We start from the raw sequence: 26,744 nt of genomic DNA, 5'->3' as shown, positions 1-26,744 counted from the left end.
TCCTCTCCTCTCCTCACTTTTCTTATTCTATGTGGAGTGTTAAGGCTTATTTCTATTTCAGTAAAATATGGCCTTTTCCATAAATGGATTGGAACTGCCTTAAAGACTCCTTAAAGACTGGAGCGAGTTTGTTCGAATGCGTGGCGAAAGTGGAAACGTGCCTTTATTGCAAAAACGTCAGACATCTGATGTCGCGTAATTTGGCACCGCGCGCAACAACACACGCAGATGTCGTTTGTCATTGTTTATTGGTGTGTTAATTTGCGTAGGGCCCTCATTCTTACAGATTGCTACACATGCTGCTCTGACTGCGGCTTTGTGTGCATGTGTGTGTGTGTGCTGCCAGACCACATGGTGTACTCACGCCCGCATCTACTATTATCTCCCAACGACTCTAAACATACTTTGACTCGAGGAAACGCACAATCCTGCTCTTTTAGCCACTCGTTCGATTTCCATCACTTCAGGAAGTGTGATGATGACCGAAGGGGAAAATCTTTCTATTCCAGGATGTGTCTTATCTAAACATGAGGTTTGCAGGCTTATAAAAGCAAATGAGTGTCCCTCCCATCCTCTTTGCCACTCTTTTTTTTTTTTTTTATTGTTCCCCTTCATATTTCTGATCGTTTCGAATGTTTCTATTTCTCTCTCCAGCAGCAACAGTTGGGCAGCAAACAGCTGGCTTTCCAACAGCAGCTGATCCAGATGCAGCAGCTGCAGCAGCAGCACATTCTTAACCTTCAGAGGCAAGGCCTTGTTGGAATCCAGCCTGGCCAAGTCCCCATCCAGGGCCTGCAGCAAGGTACACCCCCTCCACCGACTTTCTTTTAACACAATAATAGAGTCATCTTGACACCAGAAATCATTCTGCTCATTGTTAGAATTAGAAGAGCACCCCCACGAACTTGTTTGATGATGGCTTTGATTTAGAAGTTTTGACATTAGACATCCTGATTGAAATCATAGACTTAAGAAAAATGATGAAAAATCAATTATTTGTGTTCCACTGCCTAGGTGAACGTTTGGTTCAGTTTGATTCTGAGCTTGGGGTATCATATGCATGCGTTTTTTCAAGTCCTACACGTCCCTGTGGATTTCCTCCGGGTTTTCCAGTTTCCTCACACCTCCCAAAAACATGTCAGCAGGTGGTAGTGGATTGGAAACTCTAAATTGTCCCCCACAGGTTTTAATTCCTTTGTCTGTATGGTGACCTGTGTAGGACTGGCATTCGATCTCGCCAGATAAAAAAACCCAAATAGAATAAAGGATAACAGAACGCTTGGCCTCATACTGTATAATACATACATGTAATGCATATAATGTAAATAATATAGTTTTGTATATATATATATATATATATATATATATATATATATATATATATATATATATATATATATATATATATATATAGACAATTCAATATAATACTATTTTTCTAAACTATTTGAAGCTTAACACTGTCTTCTAAGCGATTATCTGATTATTATCACATGTGTTATGGGAAAAAAAAAACATTTTGGGTTGGGGAATTAAAGAAGCAAATGACAGACTTATTGGTTGTTCTTTTAGACTTGCGGTTACAGGAATAATGGATGTTTTGCAGTGCACTTCATTTCAATGTAAAAAGCCTAAAATAAAAAAAAGCAAAATGGAAATCTAAAAAAAAACCATGGATGATAGATAGCAGTGTTGTTAACTGTTAAAACTCTTCAAAAAGCCAAGTTCTTGTACAGTGTAGAGAAATGTGCATTGGCAGTTATATAGACTCACACTTCAGAAGTGAATATGATCCTTTTATATTGAATGTATTACATTTAATAAAAGTAGGCAATAAATTAATTAAATAATGAATCAGTACGTTAATTCACTAATTCGTTATAAATGTAATTAATTCAATATAATTGTGAAATAATACAAGATACAAGACATAATGCAAGACGTAATTGGCCGAGATAAAGCAACAGTTTCAAAGGAAATTTGACAAAAAACTTTACACAAAACTCACATGCGTGTGTACAGTGGCAGTTTTTTTGTAAACGTTTCACGGTACACTTTGCTTTAATAAGAAATCTCTGAAAACTTTTTGTCATAGAGATCTTCAAGTCGTATCCCTGTAATTCCCTGGTCCAGGTGGTCGGTCTTAAAAGCTCACCTCCCAAATCTTTGGGATGCCACACACTCCTTCCTCTAGAAATGATTATGAAAACAAAGACCCCATGCCACACACACCACACTCACCAGCCCAGGAGTAACACCAGGCAGGCTACATAAACCCAGCATGTGTATTCTGTGTATTCTTAGCCTTGCACTCTACTAGATGGTCAGTGCAAACCCAGGCTGGCCAAACCCTCTGTAGAACTTGACCCTTTGCTGTAAACACATGTATAGCACTGAGCATTAATACACACACACACACACACACACACACACACACACACACAGCTGACCTCCTGCCATAAACATGAACGTGCGCAGTGCTGAACGCTAATAACGCCAGCCATAAAACAGGGCCTCTCACTCTAATCGTCTCAGTCTATTAGCCTGAGATGGATGACATCAAACCACCCCGCCGTGTCCCCCCACCGACCAACCTGCCCCCCCTCGGAGCAAACCGCAATCACAGACATGCTCTCGTGCCACATATGAAGCTTGTTAACTTAATCAGCTTGTAAAAAAAAGATAAAAAGACATGCGTGATTGTTGGTTTGGGAAAGCAGTCATTTGGATAATAGGTAAATATGCCACAAAATTTTCTGGTCTCTGTGGAGAATTGTGCGTGTGTCTAGAAGCAGCCAGAGGAAATGATATATTTTTATTTTCACTTAGCCTCATCGAGCCTCCTGTCTAATAACACACACACCACTTTCGAACAAAAGGAGGCTTCACAGTAAAAAAAAAAGGGACTCCAAAAGGGACCCACTTTACTGCACTTGACTTTCATTCCTTCTCTTTGCCCTTGACACGGCTGAATATTTATATAACTTGATATATAAAGACGCAGCCCCGAGTGGCTCAGTAGCGCACACAATGGAGCAGAATAACACACACACTAACCCGAATGGTGGACAGATGGAGAGGTCAAACCTAACAGATCTTATGACCAGCAGCAAGCTTTCGCCCCTTAGTCATGCTCACCTCTCACGCTGACATCATCGGCAGGAACAATCAAATCGAGGTCTCCGACCACAACACGCGGAATTCCCCAGCAATCCCTCCCTGATTAGAGGCCTTCTATCAAACGCAAGCAGCCAAATGTGTACATTGTTCCTGCTGCTCTTGCTTGGCCCCATTAAAAAGGATTTTGCCTCTGGTCCATGGGTGGCAGAGACACCCAGCATTGGATTTGTTTTTTTGTTTTGTTTTTAACCAGAAGCTGTCAACTTTCAACAAGAGATATTTTGACAATATTTGACTGTGCCATAAATTTCCAGCAGAGTGCTTTGCTGAAAAGTTTTCTTCACCTCATCCCTCACATTCAGGCTGTCTAAATTGTTCTTAGCTGGAGGCGGGGTATAAAACCTGACCGGATCTCAATAGGTCATTTAAAATCTTTTCCAAGTGGACGAAAGTACAGTCAGTCATCCAGTGCCTAGACACCACCGCTGGCGCCCAACTGCGTGTATTAGAAGCAAGAGCCATTATAATAAGAATGAAAAAACCCTGCAAGTATGACATATTGAAGTCTTCTTATTGTCATAAGAAAGCAAAACACTACCATATGCTACTCTTTCAGGGAAATTTCTCGAATTGCATGGGCTTCTCTTGGGTGCTTAGCTCGCTGGTCTCGCAGTGAAAGTGCGTGTGTGTGTGTGTGCGCTCGTGTTTGTTTGAGGAGGTGTGGCTGTGGACATTTAGGGAAAGTGCTGAAGTCTAGCCACAGAGGAAATGCCCCACCTGGCCCTTCGTGCATGTGTGTTTCAGGGAGAAAGTGAGAAACAAAAACACTTCACTGTAGGTAGACCATTCCGTCTGCGCCCGGATCTGCTCCAACACTCTGGCTGTTCTTTCGTTTGGTACAACTGCCAGTTCTCTCTTGGCCCTCGCCTCTGGTTCTCGCTCGCTACATGTTCTGTTCACGATTTTCAGAACTCCTCTGTGCCCCCGCAAGTTGCCCCCCCAAACCCCCCATCCCCTTCCCCTTTCCCTCCATCCTGAAAGACCGAGCGAACAACAGGCCAGAGCTGCAAGTGCGGCCGTCCATCATTGGCTTTATTTTGGCGCGGCCTGAGACAGGAATGCCGATGCACCAGACATAATATTTGGATTGCTATTAAGTTTCTGCCATATGTGATAGCGTTGCAGGCTGTGGGCTTTCAGGAACAGCTTGAGCCAGAAATGCTATGGTGTGTGTGTATGTGTGTGCGTATGATAGTATCGACTCCCCCCCTTCCTTTCCTCCTCCTGTCTTTCTTCACTCGCCCCCAATCTGCTTCACCAACCTCCTTCTCCGTTAGCAAGAGAAAAGGAAAGGAAGGAAAACTACTCAAAGGGTTTTCGAAAGGGGGCTGTAAAAACCAGAGCCCAGAGAGTCCAATGACGAGATTAGGACCGACACTGACAAGTTGGTCGAGACAGCCATAATTACAAATAGGGACGGCCTGGAGAATTGTGGAAATGGTTGAAAACTAACAAAAACATGGTGAAATTGGCCATCCAGTGGGCCTCCTCGCTTCTTTTTTTTTTTTGTCGCCCTCCCAGGATGTTAACAAGTCCCTGGCGTTTTCGGGTTTGCCACACTAATGTTAACATGCTGCCAGGCTTTGTGATGTACCAGCAAAGAGAAGCCCCGTGCCAACTGGCACTTGTTCAAGGCAGAGAGACCCGGAGGGGAGGGGACGGGGTGATAAAAAGAAGAGGTGTCTTGATCACTCATGACAGAGGCACTCGGAGTGGCTCACCCACCTGTGGCTGTTACATCTCAGTAGTACAGAAGCCAGTGCTGAAATGAAAATAATTATAATGTTGTTCTATACATTGTGGAACCATTGGATGTTTTAAAAAGCATTTAGGAAATATTTTCCAAGGCCAGCTTACTGATCCATAATAAAAAAGTTCTCGAGACAAATTGCTTTCCAAATTTTAGCTCATTGCTGGTTAGATTCGATGCATGGTGATGTCATTCGAGACTATTTTTATTTTTAACTAAGCTCTCTCTGTCTCTCTTTCGGTCTCCGTACAGCCATGTGTCCCACGGACCTGCAGCAGCTGTGGAAGGACGTGGCGAGCGTGCAGAACGCAGACGAACCCATCAAGCACGAGGGACTCGACCTGAGCACCAACAGCTCCAACACTACCTCATACACGGCCTCCAAAGTCTCACCTCAGATCCCCCATCATCCTTTGTCAAATGGACAGAACTCCATGCACACTCCAAAGAGAGACAGGTGAGTTAAAGACTTGTAAAAGAGTGTAAAACTATACTGGGATTGGCCGTCATCATGGCATTGTTGTCCCTGGAACCTTTAAAAACAACGGGTTATTGAAATTTTTTATTATTATTTGTAAAAAATGACCACAATATATGAAATGCAACAAATGAGGCAACATGCACAAATGAGGAACATCAGCATTAATACCACATACGCAACATATGCACTAAATTTAAGCTAGCACTTATACTATGGTTATACTATTAAATCATTAAATCTAAAGTATAAACACCTTCGATATCATGGTGAAATGTAGAGCCTGGTGTTCAGTGAACATATGTTGATGTGATGCGTGATACGGTAATTAATACAGAAATACCTTCGTTCTGTTGAATGTTCGTGTGTGTGTGTGAGTGTGTGTGTCAAACATTAATTAGGGTTTATTTATTGTAGCTAATGTGGTTAATTAATTTAGAAGAAACATTTATTTAAGCATTAAAAGCGTAAATATTTGATGCGGATAGAACCTTTGAAACAGGGATATATTTAGGGATGTGTGATTAATAGAATTGTTTTGGTTTGCAGAGTTGTTCTGGTTTATGATGCAAACTTTCAATATGAGTTATGTTGAAACATCTAAAACATGTTCTCCAAGAAAGTTCAGCAGAGCATAGCATAACTGCATGATAATAAGAGCTTAGCTAGGTGCGTAGAGCTAGCATGTGGCTCTCCAGCTAGCATCTGTTTAGCTAGCGTGCATCTCTCTAGTTAGCATTGAGCTTTCTAGATAAAAACAGAATGAAATGAAACACATCGTGTCTTCAGCTGAAAGTAGTATTTATTTTTTTTTTATGTCAAAAGGATGTGTGTCATTGAGTCCTTTAAAATAAGGTGCTTTAATGCATAATATGGATTGTGTGAGAAATCCTAGTAATGTTATACATATTTCAGTACAAGCATCGCTTTTGACCCTGACTATAAGCCTTTGTGTGTGTGTGTGTGTGTGTGTGTGTGTGTATGTGTGTGTTGAGAGGCTGAAATATTATCCAAATAGAAGTTTGAACAAAAAAAAAATGATGAGGGGGTAATAAAAGCACATCTGGAGTGTGATATGAATAGCACAGTTGAAGCACGTCCTGTGAGTACGTGGCACGCTGGCGAAAAGGTCTGTATCCTATAAGTGTGTGTTTTGTTTGCTTCGTTCTAATATTTCATAGTCGGTGCTGTCAGGGTCTTAGTTGATGTGCTGGTGTAAAAATGCTCCGGGTTAACTTCATATTTGATGCGAGAGCGAGTGCGTCTATGCGTGGCGTGTCCATAACGCCGCTTACACCCCCGTGCTAGTTTAGCCGTGTGTGTGTGTGTGTGTGTGTGTTTAAACTATGTATGTATGTGTATTGTGCATAAATGTGCAGTTGTTTAAATCTAATGAGACTAAGGTGTGATGGTAAGTAGCAACCGAGGAAGACAGGTTGGGGAAGATACATTGTGTGTGTGTGTGTGTGTGTGTGTGTGTGTGTGTGTGTGTGTGTGTGTGTGGCCACTCAATCATGTTCTGATCGATTCTTTTCATTTTTAAGAGCAAGACTCTTTGAGTGGATCTCGTCCTTCACTAAGGGGGAGTCCAGTGACGAGCATCTCACCCCTTATTCCAAAGGCACTCCACTACAGAGTTCCCAGTGAGTACACACACACACACACTCTCACACACACACACATGCACACTTGCCATATTAAATGAGTTTGGATGAGATGGTGTGTATTTACCTTGTTTCATGGGTGTTCTAACCTTTTCCGTTCCTCTCTCATATACACACACCCACACATACACACCGTCCGCGCGTATACTCACACACGCTCACACACCAAGCAGAAGAAAAACAGTGCGGCAGGACTAATGCATGGCGCATGTGGACCGTGTGGTTGCCAGTAGTTTGTAATGTCTGGAGTCAGAGCAGCTTCTGAATTGAGTGGCCTCTCCACTGCCAACACATCTGACAGAAGAGAAGAAGCATGTGTGCGTGCGTGCGTGTGTGTGTCTGTGTGTGTACGCGACGTGTGTACGCTTTCCACATCAGGAGATCCTCATCTGCAAGCAAGCTGCTTCGCGTTAAACGCCATTCTGATGTGGATTCGGGACGAGTTGCCCAGACCCCCGAAAAACACCGCAAACTTCCCCTCCTCTTCATGCTTAGCAGAAATCAGGCGCATGACGGAGGATCCTGCGGTCCGGGGCTTCTGCGCTACATGCTAGAATGTGGCTATGAGCCAGACCTAAAATGAAAGATGGATAGACGTGGCTGGAAAGATGAGAGAAGAGAAAAAAAGAGAGCGAGAGAGAGAGCACGCACTAATCTGCTGTGGGTCTTTACAGAAGCCAGACCAGAAGACCCGATCCACCCACAACAAACACAATGGCAGTGTCTCAAACTAAACAAGCACTCGGTGGGCTCTCTACCATCCCCCCTTTTCCCTAGGTTCTGTTAGCTCTTCAAAACCCATCTGAAGCTGTGTATATACAGTATACGTGATTTACAATTTTTGAACATTTCGAAAAGCTGAGAGCAAAGTACAGCACATCCGGAAAGTATTCACAGCGCTTCACTTTTTCCATTTTTTTTGTTACAGCATTATTCCAAAATGTATTCAATTCATTATTTTCCACAAAACTGCAAATGTATTAAACATAAAAAAACGAACAAAAAAAAAAATCACGTTTACGTAAGTATTTTCAGCCTTTGATATGACACTCAAAATTTATCTCAGGTGCATCCTGTTTCTACTGATCATCTTTGAGATGTTTCTACAACTTGATTGTGTGGTAAATTCAGTTGATTGGACATGATTTGGAAAGGCACACACATGTCTAAATGAGGTCCCACAGTTAACAGTGCATGTCAGAGCACAAACCAAGCTATGAAGTCCAAAAAATTGTCTGTAGACCTCAGAGACAGGATTGTATCGAGGCACAGATCTGAGGAAGGGAACAGAAAAATCTCTGCAGCATTGGTCCCAATGAGCAAAGTGGCTTCCATCATCCTTAAATGAAAGAAATTTAGAACCACTAAGAACTCGATGGTCACTCTGAAAGAGCTCCAGTGTTTTTCTGTAAACAGAGGAGAACCTTCTAGAAGGTAGAGTAAACTCCTCAGTAAAAGGCACATGACAGCCCTCCTGCAGTTTGCCAAAAGTCCCCTGAAGGACTCTTAGACCACGAGAAACAAAGCTTAAACTCTTTGGCCTAAATGCCAAGCGTTGTGTCTTGATACCGTCAATACCATACCATCCCTACAGTAAAGCATGGTGGTGGCAGCATCATGCTGTTGGGATGTTTTTCAGGGGCAGGAACTGAGAGACTGGTCAGGATCGAGGGAAAGATGAATGCAGTAATGTACAGAGACATCCTCGATGAAAACCTTCTCCAGAGCGCTCTGGCCCTCAGACTGGGGCGAAGGTTCATCTTCCAACAGGACATTGACACTAAGCACTTAAATTCAGTATTTTCCTCAAAATTCTGAATTTAATCAATTTTGGAATAAGACTGTAATATAACAAAGTGTGGAAAAAGTTAAGCGCTGTGAATATTTTCCGGATTCACTGTAGCAGTGAATTTGTATTAATTCGATGGAAGTTTTCTATGCTGACAATGCGGTTACTGTATAGCTAAAAGCTGTTTGACTTGCACGCAGACTGTGTGCTCACTCGGTGTGTGTTAGTGTTGATACAGCTAGCCTCTGTTTGTATAACCTGGCCAGTTCCTTGCGAACTGCATTCAAGGTGTGTTTGGGGATGATGTGGAAAACAATGATCTTTTTGTGTCTAAAAGTTCTTCCATCACCTCTATTTCCCAACCCTGAATCATATTTATCATATTATTTCATTCTATTATTTTCTTTTCTTTTTTTTTTTCTTCACCATCTCTGTAGGAAAATGTAGATAAAAAAACAGAGCATGGTGGGATTTCTTTTGGTGCGTCAAAGTTCGTTTAAAGGTTATAAAAAAAGATTGCGATTACTGTTTTCAATATCGGAAAATTGGTCCCATTTATATATAGTTTGTAGACACCTGACTGTGAAATTCATGTGTTTTTGGACATCATATTCCACAATTAGTCCCCTTGTTCTGTTATAATAACCTCCAATCTTCTGGGAAGATGTTCCACTACATTTTGGAGTGTGATTGTGTAGATTTTGTGTGCATTCAGAGACAAGGGTTTCAGTAAAGCCAGGTGAGTTGAGGAGGCCTGGGGGTGCAGTCAGCATTCCAGTTCATCCAAAGGGGCTCAATAGGATTGAGGTCAGATCTTTATAGCAGGCCACTCAGGATCTTCCTCTCCAATCCATGTAGACCATCTATATACTATACAATTGTGTGCCTCCAACTTTGTGGAAAAGAACCACATTGAAAGGCTGAAGAAGTCAGGTGTCCCAATACGTTTGTCTGTATGATCCAGATGGATGGATGGATGGACAGATAGATATTAACTTTGAACCTTTGAGATCAGAAAAAAAACTATATTTTTATTTTGGACTAACTATATCTCTTTCATTTTCTTTTCCATTTTTTCAACTCCCGCTTCTTCAGCTCATCCCATGAGGAACACACAGCTTCACACCCACTCTACGGCCACGGAGAGTGCAAATGGCCTGGATGCGAGGCGCTCTGTGAAGATATGGGCCAGTTCATTAAGTGAGTGATTTGTTTCGTTTGTTTTTATTCCTCATACACACACACACATACATAGAAACACACACTTAGATATGATCTAAAAAAGGCGATTTGAGCACGTAAGAAGCCATGTTTAGGTGCAATGTTTGAACTGAAGGAGGGCTGAATTCCACGGCGAGGTGGAGGATTAGGATGCTACCGCCTGTGACGGAGTGAGAGATTCTTCGTCTCGGTGGGATTGAACGTTGCGTACAAACACACGTCGATGTTAAATGAAGCGCTCGGAGCTCAGTGACCAAGGCTTTCTCATGGTCTTTTTTTTTCTTTTTTTCACCTTTACCCTGATGTTCTGTTTATATACAACAGAAATTATATTTCACCTTTTTCTCCGCTTATATTTGGAGAAAAACACTTCCTGTCAAGTCAAGTCAAGTCAAGTAGGCTTTATTGTCATTTCAACCATTTACAGTGCAGTACACAGTGAAACGAAACAACGTTAACCCCAGGACCATGGTGCTACAGCAAACAACATAAATGAACGAAAGAAACACGGAACTACACAGAACTTTAAACTAACAACAAAAAGTGCACGTGCAACAAAAAATTATAAAAAAAACAACAGACAACATGAGACCAGAAGTGCCAACCAGTACAGTACAGAAGGCTGTGCAAATAGATTGTCCATATACACATCAAAATATAAATACTGTACATGTAAACATTTGGCTGGATGTAAACTTTTGGTTGGAAACACAGTCATATTCCATCTCACAGACTTACAGGGTTTTGCCTTCATATTCTTTGTTTTTATTATGAACAATGTTATTAGTAGTGGTTTTTTTTATTGTTATTTATTTATTTTTTTATTGATTTAATTATTTTCTTTGTTTTTTTTCTCTTTGCCATATTTGACCGTCCTCACCACTCTCATAATTTTCCTCCTGGCTGACTTTTGGGAAATTTTGAAATACCATGCTATAGCCTGAGATGTTTTATCATAACATCTTCTGGATAAAACAGCTGGAAAGCAGGAACCAGGAAGAACACTGGTAGTCCAGATGTTATAAGCTGATTTACACCAAGTTTCTAATTACATTTCTGTCTCTCCCACACACTCAAGCGCTTAACTGTGGTCTTGACTTGCGGTCAAAGCAAGAAACTACACGTATGATCGTATGAGACAACCAGGACTTACATTGTGCAGTATAGAACAGCGCATTGATATGTAGCATGCAGAAAGACAAGGATTAAAAATGGGTTTGCATGACATTTTCATTTTATCTTGGCTTCCCTTCTGACTAAACGAAAAAGGGGGGGAAAAAGAAATTTTATCCTGGTGAGCCTTTTTTTTTCTCCTTCATCTTCAACTTTAACTTCCTTTCTGAGTTCCTTCCCAAAAGAGGCACTTAATGCTCATGCAGGAAGCCAGTCTGCACACGTCCAGAGTTTATGCCCTACTGAGCAACCATAGTGTGACATATCCCTTGAAAACCTCTTTCCTTCCTGTTGCCCTCTTCTTTCTTTATATATGTGTGTGTGTCATCAGGTACCTGTAACTTCTTAAAGCTGCCAGGCCCTGATTAACTCCCCGCTCCCATCCTTTCCTCCCCCTCATCTCTCTTTCTCTTTCTCTCTCCCTCTCCATTCCAGCATCCCTCTGCCGGGTCAGGCAAATTGTTTTCACGCTTCGTTAGCGGCTTACTTAATTAGCTCATTTACAATTAGAGCTCTTTGTTTCTCGGACGCTAGCAAAGACATCAAATAGGAAGCTCCCTCTGCTCTTCTCCACCACCACACAACCACCTCCCCTTCCCCGTCTTTATTCTCGCCATCCCTCGCTCTTTTGGAGCGTAGTGCAGTCTTCGGGGATGGAGGGGGTTCTGAAAGATAAAGAGAGGAGCAGATCAGAGCGAGGACCGGGCCGTAAACAGCGCCGTTGTCTTTGTGTGTTAAAATAATGAGACTTCACAGCGGAAGAGGGCTGACACGTCCGCCTGTCATACGAGGCTGAGTCATGTACTGCCCTAGAGACCTGCGAGCCTCTTCTGATTCTCTCTTCTCTTCCTCTTCCTGTATTTCCTTCCTTGTATTTATTGTTTACTTTTTCTGTTGAGTGGTAATGAAAGATTTGTCACAATATTGATAAAGCAGGAAGGGAGCATCGTTTTCAGTGTTACACAGTGTTGTATTGGTTTCAACAGAAATCGTAACGGTTCGGACTCCACTGGCAATTTGCTGCCTTCTTTTAATGCCATAATATGTCTATTGGTTACCATTAAGGACCAATAGAACACGATTGGCAACTTGTAGATCGCATGTTGTTATGAACTGGACACCACTACGGAACCATTAAGCATCCAGATTCCAGTACAGTGGTTTCTTTGGTTTGACAATAACGACTTAATGAGATGCACACTTCATAAAGGAATACATTTGGCAATGGTTTTAATGGTCTGTACTGTTATTTGTAGTGGAAATTATTATAATGTCATCGATATCATACTCTGTGTGAAACTGTATACTATGCATACTTCTCTTACTTGTGAAATAGAGTTTTTCTTTCATAAATGTATTTGATAGAACACTATATTTAAAATGATCTTGAAAGGCATGTGACTCAAAATAAACCCCAGAATAAATACATTTACAGAATAAAATCTGAACTGGTGTGTTAAGGGAGTGAACGTCTAGAGAAACCTACATAAGACATCATCATTTGAAAGCATAGAACGGTATAAAATCATACACTGCAGTCTTTTTTTCGCCTGTGATATAACATTATTTTACTGTTTGAGTTTGAAATGTCGCTTTCAAATCCAAATATTTAGCGTTTTTTTGTCACCTTTCCGAACAAGCTAACGCTACACAACAACTAACAATTAGCTTGTTAGTGTTAGTGTCAGGTTTGGCCACATATTATCAAATGCACACAATTATAATTATGGACATATGTTTTTTCCCTCAGTAGCTCTCCGAGGAGCTCTCAGCGACAGCTCGGTTTACACAGAACTGAAAATTAGCCGTTTGTTGCTAGCTGCGAAATTCCGATGAAGTGCGTCTTAACTTACATTCTCGAAACGTTTTTGCTTTGAAGCTAACACCGAGTTCCTGTTTTAAAGCTAAACGAAGGTCAATTTTCCAACCGTATTCCTCTCAAAAACGATAAGCTTCTGTGTTCAGCTTGTTATGACTCAGAATTCATCATTCTGTGTACGATGCTTCATGCATGACTTATTCCTGTCAAGGGCTGGAAATTAGCAACAGTAAGCAATTTCAAATGAAACTCCCAAGTAGATAAATAAAGTCAGAGGTAATTCTGGCAGGTAGACACAAACCAATTATCATTTGGTAAACCAAATGATAATTTTTAGCACGCCCCGTGATACTCCGAGGGATATTACATCAAATTAGTATTAATGAAGTCAAATGTGACTGTATTGATGGCATATCTTATGTAGCCTGTATGATGTCTATCAGCCTCTTGAGTCACGGGGGTCCTCGCCGGTCCTAGCGAACCACCATCACGTCAGGTGTCTCCTCCACATTTAGATGCAGAGGTTTTAGCCTCGGGCTGAGGGACTCCGCCTCTTCTAAGACTTTATTCAAAGCGTCCCTGGCGACTGGCCCGGGGAGCGCGCTCAGTGCAAGCGATGGGGTTTAGGGGGAGCTGGAGTGGCGGAGAGATGACGGCTGCTGACACAAACATCAAAGGGCCGGGGGTCTGGGAAAGTTTTAAGAGCAAAGCTGTTGTTTGGTTGCGCGGTGTCTCGTTTCAAAGAGCCCCGGGGCATGCACAGAAAGGGATGTTAGGGGAAAATGGAGGGAAAAAAAAAGAGGGAAGGAAAATGAGCAAAAGAAGGGTAGGAGGGACAGATAATGCTGTCATTCTCGCCCTTCATGACCTGGCCAGTGGTTTTATCAGAAGTAAGATAGCATAAGTTTGAATATGATTCTCCCACCACCCCATGCCTTTCTACTTTTTTGTCCTCTATAGCTCCATCTGGCTGCCTGCCACTTGTAGCGTCTGTTCCTTTGCTGTTATTCCTTGATTTATTTTTTGCTTTTTTAAAGATTAGAGCAAGCTTGATAAAAACTCTCCATTCACTACTAATCCCCATCGTTTCCTTCTTCTTTGCGCTCTCCTGCCCCCTTAGCTCTTTAATGATCTTCACTTTTCTCCGGCATGTCCAGACTACATATGTTCGAATACTCAGGCCTTTTGTTGGTACTTGACTTTTTTTTTTTCTTTCGTTTTCTTTTTTTTTTTTTCTCTCAGTTGTGTCGTAAATGCAGCTTAGATCTCTGCGAGTAAACAGTACCTCATTGTCGGCTCTGCTGGAAGAAAAAAAAAGTGCGGCTACTGTTTATTATATGCCATAAAGCATGTGGTGTGTCTTTCAGTTCAGAGAAAGAAGCGGGGGAAAAAAGAAAAGGGAAAGCAAAGAGTGAGATCATGTTTTTATCATCATTCACATGTAGAAAGAGGGGGCTATCTTGCGTCTGGCTTAGTGGAGAATATGACATCACTGTTTTCATTTAATTTCCTCACGTCTGCCTGTTCACTGTTCGCCTCCCCAAAAAAAAAAAAGAGAGAATTTTTTTTTAACACTATTACTGTATGTCAATCAGTCAGCGATGGAGAGATAAATGAAGACATTAAGATAAAGAGGACGAGAAAGTCGCGATGGCGGGGGAATTCCCCGATGAGTAGAGCGATCGCAGGAGATTTAGGCAGAAGGCGATCCATAGATCAGCTCTTATGAGATATGACTCAGCAAAAAGAAAAGAGAAAGAGCAGGATGTCCCCATGCGATCGACTAATCCCTGAACCTTTGGACCCTAAAAAGCGGATTCTTTACTGGGCTTTCCACTTTATTCCACTTTCCACTTGGGGACATCCACCTTCATTCCATCTGTCTGTCTTTCCCAGGTTTGACTTTCTCATGACCTCTGAGCTCTAGGTAATATCACCCTACCAGGTGTGTGGTCATGTGACCTCGTCTACACCTGCTGATTATGACATCATTATTGGTGTTTCCTGGGCAAATGAGTAGTGGATCAGCAAATTAGTGGAAATGTGGAGAGTAAGTGTGTGTGTGTGTGTGTGTGTGTGTGTGTGTGTGCATGCTAAACTGTTTGTTTCCTGTAATGGAGAATGACTGGAGACCTTGTGATCTTTCTCAGCATGCTTCTATCCTGCCTTATCCGGGTTATTTACAGTTTAACACCCAGACCTTCCATTTGCTGGACACAGTGTATATACACACACACACACACACACACACATACACACACACTTCTGTGTGCGCTTTCCACTCCAAATTCCCCATTTCTGCACATTCTTCCTTCCTTTTTTCCAACTCTCATTTCCCTCAGATCCTCCACACACCTCTCACTGTGACTTTATCCGCACTCGTTCAGCTCATCAGCCTTTCACGCTCTTTCATTCTCATTCTTTTTCTTCTCTCTCACTCTCTCCGGGCGTCATCTGTTTGTTTCGTTTTTTTTGGAAAGGTTAGATGATTGCTTCGTGAAGAAAAAACACGGCTTGGATGACTCGCTGATTGGGAACTGGATTTACTGACTGTTCCCTGAAAAACAAATGATATCATGTCCAGGTGTTTTTTAAATTCACAATCTTTTTTTTTTATTTTTTTTATTTTTTTTTTTAAGGTCACGATTTTATTTTTTTTCGCTCTTTTTTTTCATATTATTATTTCTCAAAAAATAAAGTAAAAAGTCAATGGTCCTGTCTTTAGATCGGACCTGGAAATCTGTGACGTTTTAGTTTTTTTAATGAGGGATGTGACAGAATTATCATATTTGTATTTAATCCACACTAGAACTGAAAAAGAAGTGGTTTGCGTGTGCGTGCGTGCTTGTGTGTGTGTGTGTGTGTGTGTGTGTGTGTGTATTCCTGTTTCCCCTCTTAATGTTTATCCCAAAACAATTGCCCAACACTATATTGTTACATGCTCCCCACACCCAGGCACACACACGCAACACTGCACAATACTACACTCTTACACTCTTTCGCTGCCCCTTTCATGTGCTAATATTATTTATATATTCACAATAAAGGAAACAGAGTTCATACACTGGGTGAAAAGTGTTTCTTTGGGTGGAAATCCGCCCAAATTGTGGAGCGTTTCCTTCAGCATAGAGCCCAGAGGTCGGACACAAGCCTCTTCTGCTCGAATGGGAAAATAATCAAACTATCTAGTGGCTGATTTCTTTTCTTTTTCTTTTTTTGATGTGGCTGTTTGTTTATATGAAGTCATGCTTGGCCGGGACATCTTCGCTTGGATGCGACCTCCGTGTTTGTGTGTGTTGTCAGGCTGCGGTGGCTGCAGCACTAAATACATGCTGCACACACCCTAATCTGTCTCCGCAGCAGTCCTAAAATTGTGTGTGTGTGTTTGTGTGTTTGCACGTGTTAAACGGAGGCAAGACAGCAGATGTACGGATAGCGGGAGATGCGATGGTGAAAGATGCCTCAGCATGTTGGCAGGTTTCTCTGTAAGCCCTTCGGGTGTATTTATGATCTCGGAGTCGACAGGCAAAGCTGGATTGAGTTTTAAGTGTGGTTTTGAGTTTCTGTTTGTAGTGTTTTAAATTTCTTAGATTTTTATTTTTTTTTTTTGGCTCTGGTGAAAAATGTTCCTTTGGTTTAAAGAGTAAACTGATTTGGTGCAGTTATAATTATATGTTAAATGATTTTATTTATTTTAAATATTTAAAACATTTTTAAACTATAAAGTACATGAGTCAAGTTAATTAATTACTTGGATGCATGAGGATGTGTATTAATAAATGTGTAGTGACAGAAGAAAAGATTTATTTTTGGTTTAATTGTTTCATTTCATTTCATTATTTTATTGATTATTTTATTTATTTTATATTATTTATTTTCTCTTTAATTTGACCGTTTTATTTCATTTCATTTTGGCATATTATTTTATTTCATTTTGCCGTTTTATTTGATTTGATTTCACTTTTTTTTTAAATTTTATCTCACTATTTTCTTTTGTTTTATTTAAATATTATTTTATTTCACTATTTTGTTTATTCAGTTTGATTTTCTTTTTTTTTTTCTTTTTTTTTTTACATCAGCATCATTATAATAAGTCCCTTTTAATCACACAATTTTTGTTTTATAATTACACTAGTTTCCTGCTATTCTTTGTTATTTAGTTTGGTTCGTGCAGATAATTTTGATTAAACTGCAATAAAACATAGAATATTCAAGTTATTTAGACCTCCGTGTTAATACGGTATATTTAACACAATATTACTGTGAAAACAAAGCGGTTCTTTTAATTTCAGTCACATGACCTTACCTGGTTTTTTTCTTGATATCGCTGATATTGTCATGGCATGAACATATCTAGGATGTGCAACATTAAGTTTCTTTGGATGCACTGATATTTTTTAAGACGTTATAAGACCTATAAGGCCACACATTTACTCCAGACTTGACTGTTTGGCTTTTTTAATATGAATAAAATGATTTACACAAACGGGAAATGTGACTCCACACAGTGTCTGAATAAAGCTCTGATTGGTTAATAGTAGCCGATCCATCATGCGTTATTAAGGTTTTACGTTTGATCTCATGTCAGTGGCGTTTTTTTTCTTGGATCAGTATCATGTGATCCTTAGAACTCAAATATAATTTTTTTTTGTAGAAAACGAAAAAAAAACAACCTCAGCATATTTTGCTGCTTGTTTAAATCCAGTTGTATCGTTAACATTATATCGTGTAACAATTATGAATATTGAAGATGAGGGTTAATATGTTAATATGTAATATGTAATATATATGTAATATATCCCTTCTCTCTTGCTCGTTTCTCAGGCACCTCAACAGTGAACACGCCTTGGACGACCGCAGCACGGCCCAGTGTCGGGTGCAGATGCAGGTCGTCCAGCAACTGGAGATACAGGTAAGATACACACACACACACACACGCACACACACGCACACGCATGTGCACACACCTTGCCACCTAAAATAGTCTTAAGTCTTTGGTGCTTTCACAGAAATGTTGCCGTGTTAGTCCGAAATTAGTTGATACCACAAAGTTTAATTCTCAAATCTGATTGGTCAGAAGGGTGTTGATTCAGTTTTATGTCACTGCAGATTTGAAGTTAAAATATTTCTATTATGTTTTTAATCGAATTATTGATGCTTCTGTCACACATTATTGTGTACAGATTGTGTACACTTGTATAGCAGACCCTCGACATATTTGAGACCGCCAACAATATTATTGATTTGGCAAAATGTTGGAGGAATTTATTTGTTTGTTTGTTTGTTTAATACATTTATGGGAGGAGTCTCAAATGTCTCAGCTTCTAGCTAACGCCACAATCTCTTATGAACTCTAAGAGACATGAAATGAAATGTAGCTATAAATGGATAAAAACAAAAAGAACAATCATGCGAAATGTAGTGTTATTACAGGAATTAAACACTTCCAGATGTGCACTTATGGGACGATAACCGATACATTAATCCATATAAGAATCACACCATCGTGTCCCTGTAACAGTGTATGCCTTCATCATATTTTATTCCTCGCTTGTATATCACTTCCGAGCCGGAAAAAAAATCGCCTTCATCCGCCAAAAGCAAAATAGTTCTTCCTCCAGGTCAAATCGCCCGCTAAGACATATCCGTCTTGGCGTCAATCAAATGTTTAGCTCACATCAGAGTGCTGAGATGTTCTCCAGTGTCTGTGGGTGTGATCAGACTGGATGGTGAGGCTGTCTGGAAGAGTGTGTAGCGATGCTTAACGGTGGCCCACTCTGACACACTATTAGGTCACGTTAGAAAAAACCCACCGGCTACAGAAAACATAGTCTGGGAGAGAAACACACACACACACACACACACACACACACACACACACACACACACACAGACTGTAATGCTTAGAGACATGAGCGAGGTAAGCTGTCAGAGCACTGAGCAGGAGGGTCTTTTTTCCTAAAGAATAGTTGGCTGGGTTTTTCCATAATAAGGCACACGTTAGGGCTTTTGTCATCAAGCACGCTTTTCTTTCACACTAGATTTCGCCGTCCTTTCGTCCACTGCTCGTTGGCTGGAGGTACTTTGGTATTGTTCTCCATCTGGTACCGAGCATGATCGCTGCCGTATTACACGGAGAAGCTAACGGGCAAAAATAAACAGGCCGGCGCGAGCAGAACACAAACAGAGTGGAAAACCGAGAAACAGGAGGAAATTACCCTTAAATAAGCACTTGACAGCAGGGACATTTTTCCTCGAGCCGCGCGCTGAAGGGCCTGCGGAATAAATACGCCACGTTATTTGGAATTTCCAAATTGGATTGCGCTGGACGTTGTAGTCACGAAACATTTAGTCATGAAGCGGTAAAACGTAACGCAATATGGAGCGGATTGTTCTTCAATAAAAATAAATTCGTATTGTCACTTATAGAGGGCTGAGTGCATTACCAGGAACTGGCTTTTTTTTTTGTTTCAACAGTTATGGAAACCATTGCATTGTGTTACTAAGCATTACATCATATAATACACTAATACGCTAGCTATATGGACAAAAATCTTCCACCAGATTATGCGTTTGAGGAGATTTGTGATTATTCAGCTACAAGAGTGTCAGTAAAGTCAGGTTCTGATGTAGGTGAGATGAGAAGGACTGGGGTGCAGTCGTGTTCCAATTCATCCCAAAGCTGTTCAGTAGGGTTGAGTTCAAATCTTTATAGAAGGCCAATCAAGAGCTTCCCTTCCAACCCATGGATAGCATTTCTTCACGGAGCTCACTTTGTGCACAGAGGCGTTGTCATGCAGGAACAGGTTTGGATCTTCTAGTGCGAGTGAAGGAAAAATAACACACATGGCTGGAAAAGTCCCATATCCCGATGCAGCCATTCATTTCATTCAAAACGGAGCTTGCGTGTTTATCGAGACAAGCAGACACTGGAGACTCCTTACTCAAATGCTGAATCAACATCAGGGGAAAAACGTCACTGTTGAATCTGTTTATGAGCAGACCAAAAGATCTAAAACATGCAAGAAATGCATTACATTATTAATGTAAAATGACACCAGATCACTTTGCTCTCACACTCAGAGTTTGTAAAACATACAACACCCAGAAAAGACTTGGGTGATTGCAATTGCAACAGATATTTCTACACTAACTCTTTATAACCAGGCAATATAATTAATACGATTATTTAGTAAGAAATGAGTCTGGGTTCTTGGTATTTGTCTTTGAATTAATACATTAAGAATCGGATTTGTTATTTATTTTTGTTAGTAATTTGGCTGAGCCTCTTGTACAGCGATCACTAAATCTGCACGAAACTTGGATAATCAGCCGATAATCATAAGTTCAGCCAGTGTTTTCTGTTGCTTAAATTGGTATATGTAAAAAAAAAAAAAAGAAAACATTTATCAAACGCATGTTCTTAATCTGCTTATATGGTTTTGTAGTTTATTGTTCTGTCAATAGTAATGTGTTTGTGTGTGTGTGTTTGATCACAGCTGGCCAAGGAAAGTGAGCGTCTGCAGGCCATGATGACCCACTTACACATGCGTCCGTCAGAGCCAAAGCCTTTCAACCAACCTGTACGTATTCGACCTTTGACCCTGCCTGAGCTTAGGCAGGTATATATCATCTTTGCTATCATATCTTTTGTAGATGTTCTACATTTTGTCTATAAATCATAAAAAATATATTTTTTTATAAATGTAGGTAAAAAGTGTATGGTCCATCAAGTCTGAACCAGTCAGTCTGTGTGTGATGTAGTGTGTAGGTGTGTAGTGTATGTCCAAAGTAAAAAACGGTGCCCTCTGTTGACGTTTGAAAGAACTGCTCTTTTCCTCTTGTGCTGTCTGCGCTCTGAAAGTTTGAAGAAAAAAAGAAAAAACCTGGCCTGTCTGTTGCCTGTTACGGTATGCAACGTGAAGGTTTCAATTGTTTACCGATTATCAAAGTACACGTTTTCTTGAATTATTAATAGCGTGTCTAAACACGCGACTCAAATGCCGTTTAAACACAGGCTCAGTGTTAGGCCCGACATACACCAACTAATCACTTACATCTGGACTAGTCTCTGCTACTGCACAAATGAAAAGGCTTGCGGTTGTGTGCGCTGTCTGTAAGTGTGTGTGTGTGTGTGTGTGTGTGTGTGTGTGTGGGTGGGTGGGTGAGACAGTAAGAGATGGCGAGGGAATGTAGCCCATACCTTCTCAGTTAATACAAAGCTGTGCGTTTTATTTTTTTTTTTTTTTGTCAATTTTTTTTTTCCTTTTCTTAGCCGCCAAGCCCGACTCGCAGTGATTAGGTGTCTAATGAATATTTCATGGCAAGATTGATGAGGAGTCTTATTAAAATATGAAGATGTTGAAATTAATTGACAATTAGAACTGGAGTGTCTTAATTTGGAAGAGGGATATAAAAAAAGAAAAAACGAGACGGAGGGAAGGAAAGGGAAGAAAAAATAGGCGCCGTCTCCATTTTTGTTTCGGAGTCGCGGCCGGATCGCAGGCGAGAGGGCCCCCCCCACATTGTTGCGCTGTCAGTTAGGGGGGGGAGCTTGGATCCGTCCCTCACAAGGACGGCGTCCTCAGCCACGGCTGTTCAGCGGGCATCATGGCAAGCTGGCACGGCGCCAGCGTTAATTGAGTACCTGTTAAACAATTTTGCCCCCCTAATTACTGGAGATGGGCCAGGTTGGCTTGGTGATGAGAGGAGGTGAGGAAAGACCAAAAAGAAATGGAGCGGGGGAGGGGTGGTCCTTTCTCGGTTGCTGCTCGTGCTTGTGATGGTTTTAATTAGAGGAAAACAAGCAGCCCTGGAAAAGCCTCCATCTCCCAGCGCTCCTCCACACGCCCGCCGTAGCTAATTGGGCAACACCAGCGAGGGCGTCTAACCACAGCCACGTGCTGTTTGTTGCCAGATTGTGTTCCTCCTCCCTTTTGTATTGCTTTGTTTTTGTTCCTTTTGCATCACTTTAATTGCACTCCGCTAAGGAGCTTTGGCGCATATGCACATGTGTGAAATCTTACAGATTTGTCTTATAACGGAGTCCTGGCGTGGCCGGTGTGGCGCTCGCGTCCCGGCATGGGAGCGATAGCGAGTTTACGGCGATTAGATTTCCCCCCGTGCTGTAATGAGAAGGCGGGAGATTATTGTACAGCAGCGCGTGTAAGAATCAAAGCTGCAATGAAACCCGATCCTGTAAACCAGGCGTGTTTGAACTTCTAAAAAAACTATTTTGTGGCCGACTGGGGAGCTTTGTGGTGGGAGCGTGGATCCAAATTTATATAACTGATTTAGCTTCTACATAATTTATATAAATAGACATAAATTAATAGTCATAACTATTTTTTTTAAACATTTTTATTTGTTGTCGTTTTTTTTTTTTCCCCTAGAAATAAATATTATAGATTTATAGAATATTATAGAGATAAATCAAATAAGATTAATTAAATGAATCTCTGTAATATGTTACTTAAAATTATTGTCCATATTCATTTTCAGTAATAATTAAAAGAAAAACTTTCACAGAGCATGATATTACAAATGTTTAAAAGATTTCAAATATTTTCCAAACTGTATTTTTAATTCGTATCATTTTTACTGATTATTATACAAATACATTCGGCAAAAAATTTTAATATAATGGTTTAATTTTGAACTGAACAGAATATAAAGGCTCATATGGAATGTCTTATTGACTATGACTTATTTCATTCTCTCTCTCTCTCTCTCTCTCTCTCTCTCTCTCTCTCTCTATCTCTTTATCTCTCTCTCTCTCTAGCTGAATTTGGCATCAAGCGCCTCTCTGTTGAAGCGGGACAGCGAGCCTTTCCCCGAGGGGTTACCTCACCCTCCCACTTCAGCCGCAGCTCCCATCACCCCCCTGAGGCAGGGCCCGTCCGTCATCAGCTCCTCTAGCTTACACGGTGTCGGTCCTATCCGCCGGCGCAATTCTGACAAATACTGCACCCCCATCGCATCTGGTCAGCACACACACACACACACACACACACACACACACACACACACACACACAAAACCGGTTACACATTTGTCATATAGGCCTGACTTGCTGACATTAACTTTTTAACTGAACTATGTGGGGGTTTTTTTTGTGTGTGTCTTGACAGAACTCGCCCAGAATTGCGAATTCTACAAAAACGCAGACGTCAGACCTCCATTCACGTACGCGTCTCTGATACGGCATGTAAGTCACCGCATCCGGAACCTACGCTGTAGAATTAAACCAAATAAATTCACTGAAAGAGACAAAATGAGTTTGTGAGGGTGTTGGATTCGGAGTCCTGAGTCTGTGTGTAAGAGAAAGAGAGGAGTGTGTGTGTGTGTGTGTGTGTGTGTGTGTGGAGGGGAAGGGGAAGGGGTTCATAACTGTAGATTTATGATCATTTCCGAGCGCAGTGTCAGCCATGCTGAAATGCACACCTCCAGTTCTAACACAGTAACTGCAGATGGCTCATCAACTAATGTATCTCTAATAGCAGCCATTTCAATCACTTTCAATCACCCCCCCCTCTCTCTCACTCTGTTTCTCTTTTTCTCTCTCTCTCTCTTTCTCCTAGGCTATTCTTGAATCCCCTGAGCGACAATTGACTCTCAATGAGATCTACAACTGGTTCACGCGAATGTTCGCCTATTTCAGGAGAAACACAGCAACCTGGAAGGTGAGCCATGAAACTGTAAAATCATCATAAGTTCCTTCTCTTTACCAACAATGCAGCCTGATGTTTGCTCCGGTTAGATCTTTCGTTTCATAGTAGTCCACGTACCTGTTGAATGCAAACAATCCTGTTGAAACGAGCCCGCTTATTTGTCGAATGTAGCCTTCGAGTCCTGTTTCGTGTGGTCATTTTATTGAGTAAGCGTCCTGCCTGTAAGGCCGGCTGCTCCCTCCACCTAGCAACACGGCTAAACCGCAGACACACTGAGTCAGCGCCATTGTTCTGCCTGATGCAAACAGTAGTAAATTCTGCCCCCTGTGCCAAGGGCCACATTCTGATAACATGCAGCCGTAATTAATGATGCCAACTCTGTTCCCGGCCGGCTAGGGCACGACCCCGCCTGCTTTCTTTTCCGTTCTGTCTATCCCGCTCTTTTGTGTTGTCCCAATCCGCCGTCTCTATTGTCTCCTGTGTGACTGTGGGAGCAAAAAAAAAGAAAAAGCAGGCCAACGTTCTGCCTGGGGTTTGCTAGAGGAGAACATTTCACTAAGGGGACTATATTGTTTTTTTCTTTCCTTGTCCTGTCAGACAGTGAGCAGACATTCCAAAAAAAGGGTCTTAAGTAGATAAAACAGCATCGACAATACAGTATCAAAAGAGCTACTGTACCCCTGAGTCGCATAATGCAATACAAAGTCAATTCTTATAAAGAGAGTTCATCTTAAGTGTGAAATTCTGCCTTACACCTTCTTAACAACTCGTATAATTGCCCTTATTTGATTTGATACTTTTTTCCTCATGAGGTCTGGTTGATAAGCCATGCTCAAGGGTTTAAAAAAAATGAAACCACCTTAAAAAAATCTAATCATATAGGAGTAATTATGAAGCGCAGCTTTAGAACTAACAGGCGCAAACATTTGCAGAATATGGAGGAGAAATCTTCAAGATCTTCCCCAGTCAAAGAGGAGATCAGGTAGAACCCTTTAAGTATCGAAAGAGCCCTCGAGGATTCCTGTATCGTTTCTCTCGTGTCCTCATTGCGAAGAGAAATCCAGATTTCATTAGTGTGATAGTTTCATTTCATGGATATTCTGTGAAAAGCGACTAAACTGCTTAGTGTGCGTATGAGCGTGTGTGTGTGTGTGTGTGTGTGTGTGTGTGTGTGTGTGTGTGTGTGTGTGTGTGTGTGTGTGAATGTGTGTTTTGCATTAGGCATGTTTTTTTTATTGTATTTTTTTTCTACCAAAGCCTTCCATGTCACTGTTTAATGTCAGCCTTCTGATTGCTGGTCTCTAACCCAAGCAGAAAGCAAGAAATGCTGGATAGATTTCAAACAAAAAAGCACACCAAGAATTGGAATGCAGAAACAAAAAAGTTTGATGGACAAGAACACACACAACATACTGGAGACCAGTTAGGAGTCACTCTTTTATACTGGTTGGAGTCTGGATGGCCTCGATGTTTAAAGGCTTGGAACTTTTTTTCTTTTTACTGTATGTGGAGGAGACAAGGACTCATGCTCTGTCACTCACAAGTATGCGTCTCCACACACACACAAACAGAGCTGTGTTTTATCACACCACAGGCACGTCGTTTTCTTATCGGTTGGTTTAATTCGGCCCTCTGATTACCTCGGCTTGGCACTGTTCTACCGTGCCGCTCTATCGCAGTCTTGAATCTCTCCCTCCCACTCCTCTGGGCACCACAGCTAACGTCTTGTCTACACAGACTCACTATGATTAGCCTACTGCGTATTTATGTCTGTGTGTGTGTGTGTGTGTGTGTGTGTGTGTGTAAGTGTAAGTGTAAGTGTAAGTGTGTGTGTTTGATGTCTAGTCACACACTTTAAACCACATGTGATACAGTTACTACATAGACAAGTGAGACCCGATAGTGAAAAAGAACAGAACCACTCTCCCGCTTCATCCCTCTCTCCCGCTCTTTCCACTTCCTTTCCTCCTCACTTCTTTTCCTCCTTCGCACCGCGTTTGTGGATGAATACAGCACCGAATTGCACTTTTAGGACTTCCAGTTTTCTGTGCAGAACAAAGACATAAGAAAGGAGAAAAGTGTATTTAAGGAAAAGAAGGAAAAAAGGAGGAACGGCTTAGCCCTCGAGAGCAGTTTAGAGAGGTCGGTGATGGAGTGATGAGGTGAAGCAGAGGAGAAGACAGGTGGCCCGAATATCCGTAACGTCTCATTTCACTTTTATGAAATTTAACAATTAATAGGCGTGCTTTGTCCTGTTCTCATCCGACACTGTCTTCCTCTCATTTTGCCCTCTCTTTTGTAATATATCCACATAATCTTTCTCTCTCTCGCTCTCTTTCTCTTTCTCTTCCTTGCTCTCTCTCGATCTCTCTTGCCAGTCGTTTGGCCACGATATTAAATATAGAAATGGGCCTCTACGTTCTCCGGCTCGGTTAATGGCCTTTCATATTTCATGGAAAGAGCAGGGGGAAGTCATTGATCAGTCACAGGCTGTCCCTTAGGTGTAAAGACGGACCTCGCTTCGAACCGTGATTCGTATCTATAAATCTCAACGCGCTTTTTTCTCAGCACACACTCCCGCCACACGTTTCCACACGACTGTTTGATGTCGGGTCAAGTGTTCCTTTTTGCACTTCAAATCTAAACAGTAAATCTTTATTTAACATCAAAGAAGGAAACCTGGAGCGACGTGGGAAGCTCGAGCGCCAGGTTATTGTACACGGGTCTATTTATTAAGGCTTGTTAAGTCTGTTTTCTTGGATTTGTTAAGCACTGTGTTGGACTAAAGACTCTTGCTTAGGCTAATCGCGTCTTCTCATTAAAGCCATTACACTTCCTTGTATCCTGGAGTGTTTAATTGTTGGGGAGCGTTTAGCCGTACGCCTGCGTCACGCCGATCAGTATTTAAGAACGCTGTAAAAACGGTTAATATGGCCACACGGAGACAAATATGACCCCCTCCTCCTCAACCACCCCCCACCCCTCGATGAGATGCCGAAA

General features: G+C 41.4%; 1 protein-coding gene across 6 annotated transcripts in view; it reads left to right on the top strand.

Annotated features, from left to right (window-relative positions):
* The window catches only part of foxp4 (forkhead box P4), a 127,137-nt gene that overhangs the window by 86,709 nt on the left and 13,684 nt on the right, over nucleotides 1-26,744 (top strand). For 4 of the 6 annotated variants that reach the window (XM_046874934.1, XM_046874935.1, XM_046874933.1 and 1 more), the window contains 9 exons: nucleotides 655-802; nucleotides 5,183-5,387; nucleotides 6,953-7,051; nucleotides 9,957-10,061; nucleotides 17,899-17,986; nucleotides 20,574-20,657; nucleotides 22,856-23,057; nucleotides 23,205-23,281; nucleotides 23,655-23,756. In XM_046874934.1, the coding sequence (XP_046730890.1) occupies nucleotides 655-802; nucleotides 5,183-5,387; nucleotides 6,953-7,051; nucleotides 9,957-10,061; nucleotides 17,899-17,986; nucleotides 20,574-20,657; nucleotides 22,856-23,057; nucleotides 23,205-23,281; nucleotides 23,655-23,756 (1,110 nt within the window). The remainder of the gene's footprint in view (nucleotides 1-654; nucleotides 803-5,182; nucleotides 5,388-6,952; nucleotides 7,052-9,956; nucleotides 10,062-17,898; nucleotides 17,987-20,573; nucleotides 20,658-22,855; nucleotides 23,058-23,204; nucleotides 23,282-23,654; nucleotides 23,757-26,744) is intronic. The other 2 variants (XM_046874936.1, XM_046874938.1) reach the window with 1 other exon arrangement.

This window comes from Silurus meridionalis, chromosome 19 (assembly GCF_014805685.1).
Source record: "Silurus meridionalis isolate SWU-2019-XX chromosome 19, ASM1480568v1, whole genome shotgun sequence".
NCBI lineage: Eukaryota > Metazoa > Chordata > Actinopteri > Siluriformes > Siluridae > Silurus > Silurus meridionalis.
This window is presented reverse-complemented; position numbering and strand designations above follow the sequence as displayed.